General features: G+C 39.1%; 1 protein-coding gene across 1 annotated transcript; it reads left to right on the forward strand.

Annotated features, from left to right (window-relative positions):
• The first annotated feature begins 2,609 nt into the window (after nt 1–2,609).
• LOC127081559 (F-box/FBD/LRR-repeat protein At5g56420-like) lies at nt 2,610–3,846 on the forward strand. The gene is made up of 2 exons (XM_051021804.1): nt 2,610–3,299; nt 3,394–3,846. The coding sequence occupies exons 1-2, from the start codon at nt 2,610–2,612 to the stop codon at nt 3,844–3,846; spliced, it is 1,143 nt and encodes a 380-aa protein (XP_050877761.1).
• The last annotated feature ends 13,460 nt before the right edge of the window (nt 3,847–17,306 follow it).

The raw sequence follows: 17,306 nt of genomic DNA on the forward strand, positions 1-17,306 counted from the left end.
TTTCTTCCATGATGAGGTTGAACATGATAGATGAGGCTTATACAAGCATGAATGAGCTCCTTCAAATCAATTCCATCCATCAAATCACTGATTAAATCCACAGTTGACCAAGTTTGACTTTTCTAGGGTTTTGGATGACTGGAGCATTTCTGATGAATTCCAAACCCTAATTCCTTGAGAACTTGACTTCAAATGATGTCTCAAGATGTATGAACTTTTGATTATTGATCATGATGCCCAAATTCCACAAGAATGGCCACCATCCATTGCTTTGACTGACTGTTGACTGACTTTGACCTAATTGCCTCATCTGCAATCAACAAGGTTAGACTGACAATATTTTTGTACTTTTTGGTTAATAAACACATGAAAAGCAAAGATATACAAATGCAAAGTATGCTTGGTGATCAAGAATCAACCCACAAGGCAACCACCCACTAGGAGGGAAACTAGGGCATGCAGTGATCCTTGAGGCCATGATATGATATGATATGGGCCATGAGGGATCTTAGGGCCCAAAATTGGGGTCTTACAGGACCTAATTGACACGTAAGTGAGAATGTTCAAAATTTTTCTTAGTTTATGTGAATTGTTCTAATTGCTTCATTTTTATTTTATTAGCGTCCTACAAGCTTTTCGGGCCCAACGAGATATCCAAACCTCAAGGAGGAGCGCCAACCGCATTACATGGATTAAAGTGGCGGTATATTTTTAATTACCACATTTTTTATTATATTAGTGATGACACTTGATAAAACTTAGGATTTATAATCCATATTTTTTTTTCATGTAGTGTCCTCAACAACGTAATCAAATAGATTGCGGGTATTTCGTGTTGAGGTTTATGCGGGATACTCTTGCTTTGGGCCGATTAGTGATTCCCACCGATGTATGTATTTCTAACCTATGAGTTATTTTTATATTTACACATATCTCATATAATTAAATAGTTGGAATTAATTCAAAATATGTTATATTATTATGTAGTACTTTGAGGAATTCAAGTGTGCATTTTATACAAAGGATCAAGTGGACGAAATCAAAGAGGAGTGGTGTCAATTCATGATAGAGCTCAAAGTTTTTTCATAAATTTGTGTAATTAATGTGTACATTTGTAGTATATGTAATGACTTGTAAATGTGTACATAAATTTGTATATATTTTGATACTAATTGTCATATTTGTAAATGTGTACAAAATTGGTTTGAATTGGTATATATATATATTTGTTAGCCAAAAATTGGTAGAAAAAAGACCAAAATGACATGTATAAAATGTGATAACTGTCTGTCAAAATCTGGTTGAAAACAGGTAGAAATTCTGGTTTATAAACCTGGAAAAAATGGGATTTAAAACAAAAGCTACAAAAATTTTCGTCTACATTAGACAGCGCTTCTGTAAAAAGCGCTGTCTAAAGGGGGGGTTAGAAAGCGCTTAAGGCCAAAGCGCTGTCTAAGGGGGGGGCTTAGACAGCGCTTTTTGAAAAGCGCTGTCTAAGCCCCCCCCCCCCCCCTTAGACAGCGCTTTTGCCTTAAGCGCTGTCTAAGGTATACCTAAAAAAATTAAAATTGGGGGGGCTTAGACAGCGCTTTTTGAAAAGCGCTGTCTAAGCCCCCCCCCCCCCCTTAGACAGCGCTTTGGCCAAAAGCGCTGTCTAAAGTATACCTAAAAAAATTAAAATAGGAGGGTCTTAGAAAGCGCTTTTGGCCAAAGCGCTGTCTAAGGGGGGGGCTTAGACAGCGCTTTTAAGATTTAAAAAAGCGCTGTCTAAACCTTTAGCAGCGGAGGTTTAGACAGCGCTTTAAAGCGCTGTCTAAGGCCAAAAAAAGCGCTGTCTAAGGTCTTGTTTGGCATAGTGAATGGTGTTGTTAATGTGGATTGCTGAGTTGTTGGTCTAAGGATGAAAGTTGAAAGTTATTTTGGCTTGAACAAGGGTAGGAGTGCTCCTTCTCATTCTTCTCCATTTCTTAAGGCTCATGGCGCATAATTTGCATCATAATTAACAAGTGTTTTGAAGTTTGAACATGTTTTTTGTTTGAAAGTGTGTATAGGTTGATTAGAAAGAGGAAAAAAGGTGTGAAAGGCATGTAAAGGAAGGTGAAGTATGTGAATCAAAAATGAAACTTTTCTTTGATTCAAAGTGAATCACCAAATTTGATTTGGAGGGAAGTTAACAATTTGCCAACTTCTTTTTCATCATATTTAGAAAGGAATTGGATTTCAAATTAGAATTTGTTTTGGCTCAGATAAGTGATTATTCTAACATGCATTGTAGAGTCATGATGTTGAATACATTTTCATTAAGTGTTTTCATATTTATTGAATGATTTGAGACCTATAAAAGAAAATATCAAATTTTCAATTTTTATTTTTTTTAATTAAAAAGTAACACAGTAATTAAAAAAATATAGGGGTGCAAGGTATTATTTTAGGGTTATAATTTTAGGCCCAATTAATTGAATTTTAGTTTGGTTTTGAAACAATAACGAAACCCTAGATAACATTCTTTTTAAAACCCTAAATATATAGAATACTCACTACAAACCCTTTTCATATTTGAAACATTAGCATTGAACTAATAACGGCATGTTATGCTGAGGACAGAGATAATGGCAGATAGAATCAGTGAGTTTCACGATTCAATTCTCTGTCACATTCTTTCTTTTCTTCCAACCAAACATGCTGCAACCACAAGCATCCTCTCTAAGAGATGGAAATCACTATGGCTTTCGGTACTCACTCTCGACTTCGACTGCAAATCCTTCGAAGACATGACCTGCCATGGATATTCTGTACACCAATTGATGCTCTTACGAAAAATTGAACTTCCAATCCTTTCGTTTCGTTTCAATTGCATCTACGGTCATTCAATTCATAACCAAAATGATATTAATCTATTTGTTTCCTATTTAATGAATAGAGGAATTGAGAATCTTAACATTAGCGGTGACATGAAATTACCACCTAGTATTCTTAGTTGCAAGACCCTTAAGGTTCTTAAGTTGAAAGGAATAATAGTGAATGGTTTTTCTCATCAAGTGGATTTTCCTCTTCTTAAAATTCTTCATTTAAAGAGAATGATTTTTGAACGGCATGAATTGCTTGTTAAACTTCTCTCTGGTTGTCGTATACTTGAGGAATTTGAAACCAAATATTTAGGTTTTCTTAATGGTTCGCGTGTTCCAGCGAAAGAGTTTGATGGCTTGTTACCTAGTTTAGTCCAAGCAAAGATTTCTTGTCATGATTCTATTATTCCTCTTCATTTGGTTCGCAATGTGGAGAGTCTACATATGGAACAAGTATGAGAATATATCTTGCTCCTAAATTAATTCTTGTTTCACTATAGCTTTAATCTATAGATTTCTGATGTAGTGTCTTGTGTAACTCATGCAGGCACAATTGGAATGTTGTATTACTAAACTTCCCATGTTTCATAATCTGACACAAGTGAAACTTCAATTTTTCTTTAATATGTGGGGTTGGTTGCAACAAATTCTTGAACAATGCCACAAACTTCAAAGTTTAATCATACAGGGTCTTGAATATCAAGACGAAAGTTGGAACAACCAAAGTTGGAACGATCCACCAATAATTCCAAAGTGTCTTTCATTGCACCTGAGAACATGCTGTCTTGCATATTGTAAAGGCACTGAATCTGAGCTCCAATTTGCAAAGTATATTTTGCAAAATTCGAAAAGACTGAAGACTATGAAATTTAAGTATAATTACTGTGCAGATATAAAAGCGAAACACCAAATGACAATGGAATTATCTTCACTCGCAAAGGGCTCTACAATGTGTGAAATTGTTTTTGAAAACTCGGTATCTAATTCAATTTCCGATTAATTCGGAGAACAGTAGAATGCTGTAATTTTATATCTAAAGATTTGATATTTCTTTATTTTTGCAATTTTATGGGTGTAATTTCTAAATTTTAGAGAAGTCTAGTTTTCCATTAATTTGTTTGTTCTTGACACTGTTAAAAGAATATTTTTGAAACCTTAGTGTAATTTTATCAAATGAAGAAAAGTAAAAAAATTGTTTCTGTAGCAAGTTTTGTAATATATTTTAGGAAAATATGTACCATCAGCATTTTCAACTTCCTACTAATTAACATACACAAAAGCACAGTAGATAACAAGTTGTATTGTAGCACTGCAAAAGCAATCGTTGCGGTGGAGAGACATTTGTGGTATTGGAGTGATGTTTAATTCGGATGTTAATTGAACATGTTATCTGCAAAGTTGAATTTATTAAGAAGAGATATTAATTTGGGTAATTCTAGTTGTCCTTTTTGCTTTAATGCCGACGAAACTCTTTTCCATCTTTTCAATTATTGTGATATGGCTCAATCGATTTGGGATCGTCTGTGTGGTATTGGGATTGTCTGTGTGGTAGGTTAAACATCGATTTATGTGGGGAGCAAATTTCTTTAATCTCTTTGTTTTTGTATTTTAAAAAATTATGTTCTAGCAAATTCAAGATTGAGTTTCATAGTTGTATTTGTAATGGGAGGGTTTTTCCTGTTGCTTTTTCCTTTGGTGATTTAATGGTGTTGTAAGGGTTGAGGACCCATTGTCCTCTTTTTTATACATTATTTTTGCCTATAAAAAAATACTAGAGCGCATCGCAAGCTCGAAATACAACAGAGTCACCGTTGAATTTTATTTATTCTTAGAGAAAGAGAAAATATCAATAAAATCAAAAGGGAAGAGAAAAAGGGTAAGGAAGTCGGTTTCACAAGGAATCTCTGAATATCAATTCTCATTTTTAACTTTTTACCTTTATCCATAAATTATATTATTATATTAATATATAAAATATATATATAACCGTGTCCGGGTCCTATGATTTATACATTAGTGGGATCCTCGTGTTCGTGTTCGTGTCCGGACTTCATAGTTATTTGATATATGATATTCAAATTCTAATATAGTATTAAAGCACTCGTTTTAAGGGGGTTTCAATATATATATATATATATATATATATATATATATATATATATATATATATATATATATATATATATATATGATAATGAAAGGACTAATTTACGTCCATTAGATTAGAATCGATGACAAATAATAAAAGAAAATATAGTAAGATGCATGACTTTTTTCAAAGGAAAATTTTCAAGAAAAATTCTACGGTGAAGTCATCAAAATAATTTTATTAATCATTATATGAAAAAATGTTTTTAACTAGGGATTAAACTCCTTACTAGTATAAAACACCTTTCACAAAAAAATTGTGAGGGGATAAGTTGCCTATCTAAATAGGTCATCAAAAATTATTTGCGAGGGACATGCCACGTCGCTATTCTTTTTGGGGCTAAGCCTCTCGTAAAATGTAATCCTTGAATGTTCTCCTACTGACATGTTCTCCTTGAATGTTCTCCATCTAGGTTTTGGTATCTGTGTGGAAATTAGCTCCTCACAAATTGGTTAATATATGTTTTGGTATTTGTGAGGGGATTAACCCCTCACAAATTGACTAATTATTTTTTAAATAAAATACCTTTTGGTATTTGTGAGGGGTTTAACCCCTTGCAAATGTTTACTATATTGTATAAAAAATATTATAATTATTTTATTATAAATATAATAAATAAATATGTATTATTAAATTTTTTAAAATAAAATTTAAATTAAATTATAAAATAAAGTAATTCATGATTTAAAGGTTACATAACAATAAATAATCTCCACATTCACCAAATTTAAGTTTAAAAATACATATTAAAAGTTTCTTATTCCAACAAAATTAATTATCTTCTTCTTCCTCATGCTCCTCCTCAATTCCTCCATATCCTCTGACTCGGTCATATCCATCACTAGAACCTTGGTTCATCTACGAGGTTCTAAATTGTTCAAATCTCTGTTCGCCTTCATTTGGAACCCATATTGCTTTCTCATAATCCATTTTTTTCTTCCCAATTTTTCCTCCATCTTTGTTTGTTTTCTCCTCATTGAAGGAGAATTGCGGTCCAAAACGCAACGGAAATTAAAATTTTCTCCTTTAGAGATCCTTACGAATGGTCATGATCAGTGATAGAATATTTACCTCTTGTGACGGTTGAAACCTTTGGTGCAGATCTCTTGTGACGATCAAAACCTTTGATGCAGATCCACGAAGCGATCACGAACGTTGAACGATGACAACGTCTCTACTCAGTCCACACGAACGGATTCCTTCAATCTCAGTGCTAGCTGGTACGAATGAAGGCTTTGAGTGAGTGAGAGAGAGAGAGAGAAAACGAAAATAATGCAACCGCAATGAATGCTTCTGCACAAGGGTTCTATTTATAGAACCACTTGTGTAGGCTTCAAGCTAAAAAGCCCACTTAAGTGTATTTTGGCCCATATCTTATAATATGCCCAAAATCACTTAAGCCCATGGTACCTTACCATATTTCGTATTCTACTCAAGTACACCGTACCTTACGATGTTCTATAATTCACTTAAGGGCACCGTACCTTACGGTATTCCTTAGTTACTTTATCTCTCATCAATCCGTCCTTTGTGTGTGACCCTGTAGCACTACGCCAAAAACTGGAATAGACAGCGCACCTTAGAGGGCGCTTTATTACAAAAGCGCTCTCTAAAGTGAAGCGAAAAAATAAGGAGCAATAGACAGCGCACTTTAGAGGGCGCTTTTGTAATAAAGCGCCCTCTAAGGTGAAGCGAAAAAATAAGGAGGAGATAGAGGGACAACAATACATGGCGCTTTTTAGAAAGCGCCCTCTAAGGTTACCCTTAGAGGGCGCTTTTCATAAAGCGCTGTTATAAGTCCATGTGCATTTCCAGTTTATAAAGCGCTTCTGGAAAGCCTTAGAGAGCGCTTCCATAAGCGCCTGTCGCATCCGCGAAAAACAACCGGTGGGCTGAAACAAAAATAACACAGAGCCGCCACCGTGCGTTATTTATCCCAAAAGAGGGAAAGGAAACGCTCAGAGTAAACCTGGAAAAAGCATGGTCTCGCGACCAAAGAGAATGGGATCGGGAGTCGGTTACGCAAGGGGAAGGTATTAGCACCCCTCACGTCCGTCGTACTCGACGGGATCCACGCTCAAAAAGATAGGTTAAGGTTGCTAAAACAAAACATCACACACACACACTGAAAACAACACAGGTGGAGGAAGATGGGAGAGGGCTCGCTAGGATATCGCATCCTATGCCTACGTATCTCGTCTGGAACGAGAATCAGAGCTGTCGTAGTTCGGCTCACGCACGCCAAACAAGACACACACAAACACAGGCAAACTTGGAACCCGAACGCCAATCGCTGGACTTACATCGGCTTCCGAACCAAACAAACACAATCAAGATACGGACAGCCAATCGTTGGTCTTACATCCATATCCTGACACAGAAGAAGAAACAAACAACAAGTTACTAAGGAGTCGGGAACTCGAGCCTAGCAACTGTCAAGCAAACACACACAAAAAAGAAAAAAGTGTGCCCGGAGAGACCTCGCACGGTCTCCTGCCTACGTACCTCATCTGGTATGAGGATCAGGGTGACGTAGTTCCCCTGAACGGGAAAGAAATTCTAACCAGATACAAAGGGAGACACACTAATAGGGAGCTGGACTCGAGCCTAGATGTTATCATGCATCATTACCCTATGTTATGGTTTCTACCTACTTGCACAACATCAAGCTAATCCTAACCAGGAAGAAGCAAAGCATGCAAGCATAAACAAAGCAAATCAAACATTCACAGTTAGCACACACTATATCCAGTCAAAAAGTGGGCTCAAACAAAGGGTCAGACTGCCAAGGCAAGTCATCTGTACAAGGGTGGTGTTAGCTCTTAACCCTGACATTGAGAGTCAGGGTGAAGCCAGATGAAAGGTGAGTGAAGATGAGACTTCACAGCTCTTATCCCTAACCAGGGAGAGCTTCAGACAAAGGAGTGTGGGTTCAGAAAGGGGGAACCCTTCTACACTCATGACTCTGACTCAACTGTACAACTGTACAAGATCTTGGGTTAATGTCCCAATGCATCAACACAGTGGTGTGAGCAGAGGGACGACTCAACAGAATAGCGGGAGATAGATTGCGTATCTCTTTTGTCCGCCAATTGCCTTAATCAAGGTCTTTTCCTGCTTGGGGACAAAGTTAAACAATCACAAACATCGCCTCTTAAGGAGGACTTCAGACAGTTGCCTGGCCAAGTAACAGGCCAGGTCTTCCAGACTACATGGAGACAAGAGAGTCTACCTCAATTGGTTTATACAACCAAGCAGCAGCACAAAGCAAGTTCAAAGATGAACTGTTAGCGACTAAAGTACCTGAAATCAATCTAATTCAATCAGTATACCAATCACCAAGTCAAAACAACAAGATAAGAATCAACAGTCAATGTAATCAAACAATGCAATGTGCAAAGCACAATCAACTCAAGTGAGTCAAGCACAAGCTCAAAGCAAGTGAGCCAAGCCTCCTACAAAACACACATGTTAGTTCACAACAATTAACCAAATTCAATCAACTTGAATTAACATCCTCCTTAAAGCATTTGCATCTTATCCTGAAAAGTCAAACTCAAATATGAGAAACTAGACCACTAGGACAAGCCTAGGGTCACAAGGAGATGAAAAATCCAAAACAGCAAGTGAAAATTATCCAAAATCACAATCAAACAATTTAGAAACAAAACCAATTGGTCCCATGCTCATATCATTCATTATCTCATTTCATAAAAGAAAAGGCACAAAACATGCAATTTGCAACCTCAAAGGACCAAACAGAATGATCTCAATTAAATCAACAACAAAACATTTCAATAAATTTCACAAAAATTCAGGCCTAAACAGAACACATTCAATGAGCATCATATCAAATTTAATTCCATTTGGACAAGAGGAAGTAGGTCAATGAAAATCAAAAAGTCCAGACAAATTCAAGCAAGCCAACACAAGGCATCAAAACAAGCATCAACTTCCATCAATCATAAAACAGTGACAAAACATGATAAATGAATGGGATCAAAACCACAATGACCTATAATGTCTCTAGAAGTCACATGTCAAATTTCACATCCATCCAATTAATGACCAGAATTTCACAAATCAAATGCCAACATGTGTCACAAACAATCAACAAATGACCAAACAGGGGAGAAAATTCCAATTAAATAGGAAATGCCATCAATAAATCCAGACAAATTCCCATGTAATCTCAACATCCATATGCTCAATCATGCAAAAATTCAACTCAATCCAATGTCCCTAAGCACATCAAATAAAATCATGAAATTCACCAAGCATGGTGTGACACAAATTGTCACACCTCTAATCAAAAATTCATATCTCATCAACCAGGGATCCAAAAATTGCAAACTATACATCAAAATCACCAGCAAAGAGTCTAGAACATGCACAAAAAGTTTCAAGCATTTCTATGGAAGCATCAAGATTTCACAAGCAAAATGGCATGGTATACACAAATTGGACACATTCAATCAAACCCTAGGTAATTTTATTTTTCACTCATGCACAAAAATAATAAAAATCACCATAAAAAACTACACATCACAAGGAGAATAATGCAAAAAGTCTCATCAAATTTGGACAAGAAATGAATTAGATATGAATTTTCTAAGATGCAAGATCAAATGAAATGAAATTGGAAAAAAGAAAATGAAATAATACAAATTAATATGTCACAGTGGCATTTTTGTAATATTCACAGCGAAATCCAAAACGCGGTGTTTTATTAAATGGCATGGCTCAATGCTATTGGCTGGTGGTGGCGGTAAACACGAATTCAAACAAGGCCAAGCAAAACACGGATCAAACGCATGTTGAATCATGTTCTTCATCAAGAACAACAACAAATTTCCAGAAAATTCGAGATGAACAAAAATCAACCAAAACGAACAAATCATACATCAATGTGTTCGTCTTTCAACCTAGATCATGGATATGGCAAGCATTTGACCTAACTCTAAACATATCAACCAGATCGAGCAAAAGAACATTTGTACATCAAACTTAAATCCAAGATTTCTCACTAGATACTCAACCAAATTCAAAACCACAAGTTGCATTGCATTCTATGATCAAAGATCTATCATAACCACATCACAATTCAAACAATGGTTGAGATCGAATTTTTACCTTATGGATGAAGCAGTTCGTGATTTGGACGTTTCAATGTCCAAAAGCTGAAAACAGATGCAGCTTGATGATGTGTAAGATGATTGGAATGAATGCCTTAGCTCAGTGACGCTTCAGATCCAAGAACCTTCGATTTGCCATGGATGAGCTTGCTTTCAACAGTCCAAATTCTCCACTCTTTTGCCACGAATTTGTGAAACAGATGCACACAATCACTGGTAGATGATAGATCAAGCACAAATTCACACTATGGATGATGAATCTTGATGAAAATGATGAAAAAGTGTGTGAAAGTTTTGAGAGAATTTGGAGGTTTTTGGAAGGAAAATTGGTTAGATCTGAAAATGTGAAGTGTGTTTTTGATTTTCTGTTACAATTAACATCTTATACCACCTCCTTAATCCACTTGCTAATCCAAATTAACAAAATGAAGTGAAATTAACAAAATGCATTTTCAAGTGAAATGGCCAATATGTCCTTTTGCAAATTAGGCAATGTAACAGTAGAAAATCAGTTCAAGCAAGTCCAAAATGATGTTTGTGATGTGTTAGAATGAGCTTTGTATGGAAATGCCATGTATTTTTCAAATTGCCTATTTTTCCCACCAATTTCAAAATGAATCATTTCAAAAATGACATTTTGCCATGATGATTTTTGAGGAAATGTGATAATGCATCATGAAAGTACACATCAAATGTGGTTTGCTCAAAGAAAGATCGCCCAATTTGGCCATTCCATGTGAAAGTTATGCCACTTTGAAAATCAACATTTTTGGAAAATGATTTGATCACAACTTGCCAACCACACATGAGAAATTCATGTTCTTGGACTTTTTGGAAAGGTGAGAGCAAGATCTACAACTTTCATTTTGGACAAAATTTCATTTGAAGCATTTTTGGACATGTAATTTTGAGATGAAAAACTTTCCATTTTTGGAAACTTTCAATTACAGGTCACCTGCTATTTTTGGAAAGTTTCCATCTGACTTTATTTTCTTCATTCTTGATGTTTGAAATGTCAAATGAAACTTGTTTCAACATGAATGAAGTGTCTCTAACTCTCTCCCACCTCCAAATCCATCAATTCAGGCCCAGTTGACCATAATTGACTTTTCTGACTGATAGATGAATTTGTTGTGCATTGATCCACTTGAGCCTCAAACTCATGATGAAATGGCTCAATGATGAAACCCTAGCTTCCATAAGCTCAATACAATCACAAAATGATCCCCATATCCACTGTAGATCCCATCTCCTTGCCAAGCCCTGATTGGCACAATGCAGATGATTAGGGTTGACCAGTGGTCAAAACCCTAATCTCAAGGTATCTGATGAAGCACTTGGTGATAACAAGACCATGATGATGATGATGTATCATTTCAACTAAGATCAAGCTCAATCTCCTTGAGAATCAAAACCCTAATTTGTACCACACATCCTCAGATGATTAATGATCAATTCAATGAAACCCTCAGCTTGCATCTTAACCTCTCTTATCTTCTGATCAAGACTTAGGAGGATGACTTGCTTGATGTAGCCACATGATATGCCAAGATGCAATGACTAATGACCTACAAATGATATGCAAAAATGCAAAGCTAGTCCCAAGAGAGGAGGGCAAATTTTGAGGTGTTACAGCTGCCCCTATTCAATCCACTGTGAACCTGTCGATATGAATAGCCTCGGCTTTCAGATGATCAAGGTGAAGAGTGATTGAATACCAAGAACAGACGAACAATTTGCACTCTAATGGGAAAATAATTAACAACGCCTGTCAGAATCGGCAAAGAAACAATCTCTGAAGAAAAACCCGTCTGGAACGGAGAAAGTCGGTCTGATCACCGAAACAGCAACGTCGACCTGGATACCAAAATAAATGGTAACGCAAGGATAACCATGGCCTGAACACCACATCCGCTGGGGATTATCATTTTTTGCTTTTTCTTGAACCCCGAAAATTTTAATAATCTTTTTTCATTTTCTCGAACCCCGAAATTTTCTTTCGCGCAAATGATCCCGGATCACTGCATTTGAACCCCGATACCTTGTTTGCCAACATAATGAACCCCATTCTCCATTTGAACCCCAGTCGCCTGACGATAACTTGTGATCGCCATTGTGAACCCCGTTCTCCAGAAAATGTCGCAACATTTCCCTTTCTCCATTTGAACCCCGCTCTCCAGAAAATGCCTCAACATTTCCCTTTCTCCGTTTGAACCCCGTTCTCCGCTTTCTTGTGATAATTCCGCTGGCAACGTCGGAAATAACACCAAACACCACTCTGATGGCGACATATCAGAGGGTATACCTTCACAAAAGGAAGGTAACATGTGCATCTCTTCTTCAGAAGACACCCATAACGACTTCCATTGACCTCAGCCAAAGTCTAAGGTGACACATGAACAGAAGATAATCCTGCGGACCTCATCCCGGATATAATCTTCAACTCCAATCTCCATTTGGACCCCATTCTCCAGAAAATGTCTCAACATTTCCCTTTCTCCGTTTGAACCCCGATCTCCAGAAAATGCCTCAACATTTCCCTTTCTCCGTTTGAACCCCGATCTCCAGAAAATGCCTCAACATTTCCCTTTCTCCATTTGAACCCCGATCGTCGCGCTGATCACATAACGTCCTTTGATTTTATTTCCATCTCCGTCCGGCGGAAAAGTTTCCTCCAGCATCGCACCACTGGGGAACATTGCTGATCTGACATCATGATGCTAAACTCCTCAGAGTATCATCTTCCAACTTCAGGCAAAACCAATTCTCAAGCGGTAACCACGGCTTGAGTCGCGCTGATCGCGTAACATTCCCATCTCTGTCCGACAGAAAAGTTCCCTCCAGTATCGCACTACTGGGGAAGTACTGTTGATAAAAAAACGGTGCCAAACTCCTCGGAGCAACACCTTCACCCTCAGGCAACCACTTCTCAAACGGTAATCACAGTCTGAGACTAGCTTATGCTTGCAATATGATGCATGATTGATTTTTCTGCGTAATGCTCCATAATTATGGAAATGCTACGCGATTCTTTATGCAATATGCTATGCTATTTACATGATGCATGTATAAAAAGCATCCCCCCCAAGGGACTCTTCTGAGGAGCTCGAGACACTCCGCTGAGGAACTTGCCAACACACCGATTCCACCCTGCTGGGGAATAGCACTGCTGTTGGAAAAAGGCAACCCTTGCTGGGGAAAAACCTCCTTTGCACCCGATCCGCTTGGGGAATTGCCGGGGAAATAACCACCACACATTCTGTGGGGATACAACAGTCTTTGACTTGCTGGGGATGCAACACTCCAGACTCTGTTTGGGGAACCAACACTCACAGATACCTCCGCTGGGAAACAGCAACCTTCCGGCCTAGCTGCTGGGGAAGCATCGATCTGGAACCTGCTGGGGATAACCATCCTAACCATGCTAGGGAATCTACAGACCTTGAATCTGCTGGGGAATTAGTCCTCATGACTCTGCTTGGGGAGGAGGACAGTCTGGTACTGAACACCCGACGACTCGTCGAACCATGGTATTCATATCCAACTCCCATGTCAGCTTTCCAATTTTGAGAACTCCCAGACTCATCTGGACCTTTCTGCTTCATCACCTTGTACTCCCAAACCGCTCCGCGCTCGACGAAAAGCGAACTCCTGGGACTTACACAGACTTCTCAATTTTCAGACTTTGAAGAGTCTTCTTGATTAATCTCAAGGGATCGTCGTACGTCTCGCCGTCGTTTCACCATTCTTCCATTCATTCGTCCCTGATTGGACTCCGTGGGGACTGTTTCGTCAAGAGCTTCCACACCACAACCTGCAAGTGAGTGAAAAATATCTAACAACACCTGCAAAAGAGATCGTTAGATAAAACCGTGCCCCAGGCGTGTCAAGATTTCAACACTTGGGTCACTCATCCTTCCGAATAAGATTTCAAATTTTCAATCTTATAAGCATGTATTGGAAGGGACATGTATGTCTTAAAATGCAAAGATTCGTTATCACAATAATTGGACGTTTTTGCAATCAAAGCGGTAATGAAAACAAAAACAAAATTATTTGACTGAATATGCGTTTTATTGATTGAAAAGTGTGTGGCTCAAATTGAGCAATACAAAGGAAGCAATTCCTGAAAAGAGGTAATTGCGCACAAAAGGAAAAATCTATCCTAATGGCAATGTGAAACCGCGATCTCATCGAGTTCCAACTCGGTTACACCTCATATGTCCTCAGACTCTCCGTGCTTTCTGCCTTCTGAACAAGACGATTCTGATTGACCCCTACCGGGTATTATCCATGATGCTTTAACCAAAGCGCAAACGATCATGCCAGACGCAGTTGTTCGTTTCAATCCCTCTTTTGCCTGGACCGCCCTTTCGGGTTTTCAGTCCACCGGGATACCCTTTTTTGCCCAAGTCGCCTTTTCAGGTTTTCAACTTGCCGGGTGTACAGTTCTTTTCTTTTTTATATCCCTAATTTTTGCCAGAACCTTACTTTTCTGTTTTTTGGTTCGCCGGGATGCCCCTTTTTGCCTGGACTATTTTATTCTTTTCGTCCAGCGGGTCAATTTACACGAAGTATTTTTTAACTGCGTCTGCATTCACAGGGGATGGAAAATCCTCGCCATCCATGGTCGTTAACAACAAGGCTCCACCAGAGAAAACCTTCTTGACCACGAATGGACCTTCATAATTGGGTGTCCATTTGCCCCTTCGATCGTTTTGAGGAGGAAGGATCCTTTTCAGCACCATATCACCAACATGATATACTCGAGGTCGTACCTTTCTGTCAAAAGCACGCTTCATCCTCTGCTGGTATAACTGCCCATGACAGATGGCTGCCAGCCTCTTTTCCTCTATCAGGCTTAATTCCTCATACCGGGTCCTTACCCATTCAGCCTCTTGCAACTTCACGTCCATCAGGACTCTCAACGAGGGAATTTGGACCTCAACTGGTAGCACGGCTTCCATCCCATATACCAACGAGAAAGGAGTTGCCCCAGTAGATGTACGCACCGACGTTCGATACCCATGCAATGCAAACGGCAGCATCTCATGCCAGTCTTTGTAGGTTACCACCATCTTTTGCACAATCTTCTTGATGTTCTTATTGGCTGCCTCAACCGCCCCATTCATCTTCGGACGATAGGGAGAAGAATTGTGATGCTCAATCTTGAATTCCCGACACAGTTCTGCCATCATTTTGTTGTTCAAATTAGAACCATTATCAGTAATGATTCTCTCGGGAACCCCATATCGGCAAATGATGTCTCTCTTGAGAAACCTGGCAACGACCTGCTTTGTCACGTTCGTATAGGAGGCTGCTTCCACCCACTTGGTGAAGTAATCAATAGCCACTGATATGAATCGGTGCCCATTCGAAGTCGTAGGCTCAATCTTTCCGATCATATCAATGCCCCACATAGCGAACGGCCACGGAGACGACATTAAACTCAACGGGTTAGGAGGCACGTGCACCTTGTCAGCATAAATCTGGCATTTATGACACTTCCGCACGAAATTGAAACATTGGGCCTCCATTGTCATCCAATAATAGCCTGCCCTCAGCAGCTTCTTTACCATTGCATTCCCACTGGCATGGGTACCGAACGATCCTTCATGAACCTCTTTCATCAATTGGCTTGCTTCTCTATCATCAACACATATGAGCAAGACCCAATCAAAATTCCTCTTGTACAGAACCCCATCCTTATTCAGGTAGAACACCACGGCCAACCTCCGCAGAGTCTTTCGGTCCTTCTTGGATGCTCCCTCAGGATATTCTTGAGTCTCCAAATAGCGCTTGATATCGTAATACCACGGCTTCTCATCATCAGACGCTGTATCAACAGCAAACACATAAGCCGGTCTATCCAGACGACCTACTTCAACACTGGGGAACTGATTCCACCATTGCACCTTAATCAAGGCGGCCAGAGTAGCCAAAGCATCTACCAAAGGATTCTCTTCTCTGGGCACATGATGCATCTTCACCTTGGTGAAAAACGTCAACAATCTCCTCGTATAATCCCGGTATGGAACTAAATGAGATTGATGCGTATACCATTTTCCGTTAACTTGATTTACAACCAGAGCTGAATCTCCATAGATGACAAGGTTCTTGATCCTCAAATCAATCGCCTCTTCAATCCCCAATATGCAAGCTTCGTATTCAGCCACGTTGTTGGTGCACTCAAATGTTAGCCGGGCAGCAAAAGGAATGTGGGATCCTTTCGGCGTAACCAAAACAGCACCGACACCGCTTCCATTCACATTAACGACCCCATCAAACATCAGAATCCATTCGGATTCAGGGTCAAGCCCCTCCTCCGGGATTGGTTCCTCACAATCTTTCGATTTGAGAAACATGATGTCCTCATCAGGGAATTCAAACTTCATCGGTTGATAATCATCAATAGGTTGCTGGGCGAGGTAATCAGACAATACACTCCCCTTGATTGCCTTCTGAGATGTATACTGTATATCATATTCTGTCAAAATCATTTGCCACCTCGCAACCCGTCCGGTCAATGCTGGCTTTTCAAAAATGTACTTGATTGGATCCATCTTGGAAATCAACAAAGTGGTATGGACCAGCATATACTGTCTCAGTCGGCGAGCAGCCCAGACCAAAGCACAGCAAGTTTTCTCGAGCAGTGAATATCTTGTTTCACAGTCGGTAAACTTTTTGCTAAGGTAGTATATGGCATGCTCTTTTCGACCAGACTCGTCATGCTGCCCCAATACACACCCCATAGACCCCTCGAGGACCGTCAGGTACAGAATTAACGGTCTTCCCTCCACAAGAGGCATCAGAATCGGAGGCTCCTGCAAATACTCTTTTATCTTTTCAAATGTCACTTGGCAATCATTATTCCACCTGACCGTTTGATCTTTTCTCAACAATTTGAAAATTGGTTCACACGTGGCTGTTAGATGAGATATGAACCGTGAAATGTAGTTCAATCTACCTAAGAAACCACGAACCTCCTTCTCTGTTCTCGGTTCAGGCATTTCTCTTATTGCTTTTACTTTAGCAGGATCAACCTCGATTCCTTTCTCACTTACAATAAACCCCAGCAATTTACCGGACCGCACTCCGAAAGTGCACTTGTTCGGATTCAACCTCAGTCTGAACTGTCTCAGCCGGTCGAACAACTTGGCCAGATCTACCAAATGC

This window comes from Lathyrus oleraceus, chromosome 5, assembly GCF_024323335.1.
Source record: "Lathyrus oleraceus cultivar Zhongwan6 chromosome 5, CAAS_Psat_ZW6_1.0, whole genome shotgun sequence".
Taxonomy (NCBI): domain Eukaryota; kingdom Viridiplantae; phylum Streptophyta; class Magnoliopsida; order Fabales; family Fabaceae; genus Lathyrus; species Lathyrus oleraceus.

Excerpts from the sequence above, each read along its gene's own strand:
- LOC127081559 (XM_051021804.1), top strand. The coding sequence starts at position 2,610 with ATGGCAGATAGAATCAGTGAGTTTCACGATTCAATTCTCTGTCACATT. Across the intron at positions 3,300-3,393 it reads AGAGTCTACATATGGAACAA|GCACAATTGGAATGTTGTAT; the intron begins GTATGAGAATAT and ends TAACTCATGCAG.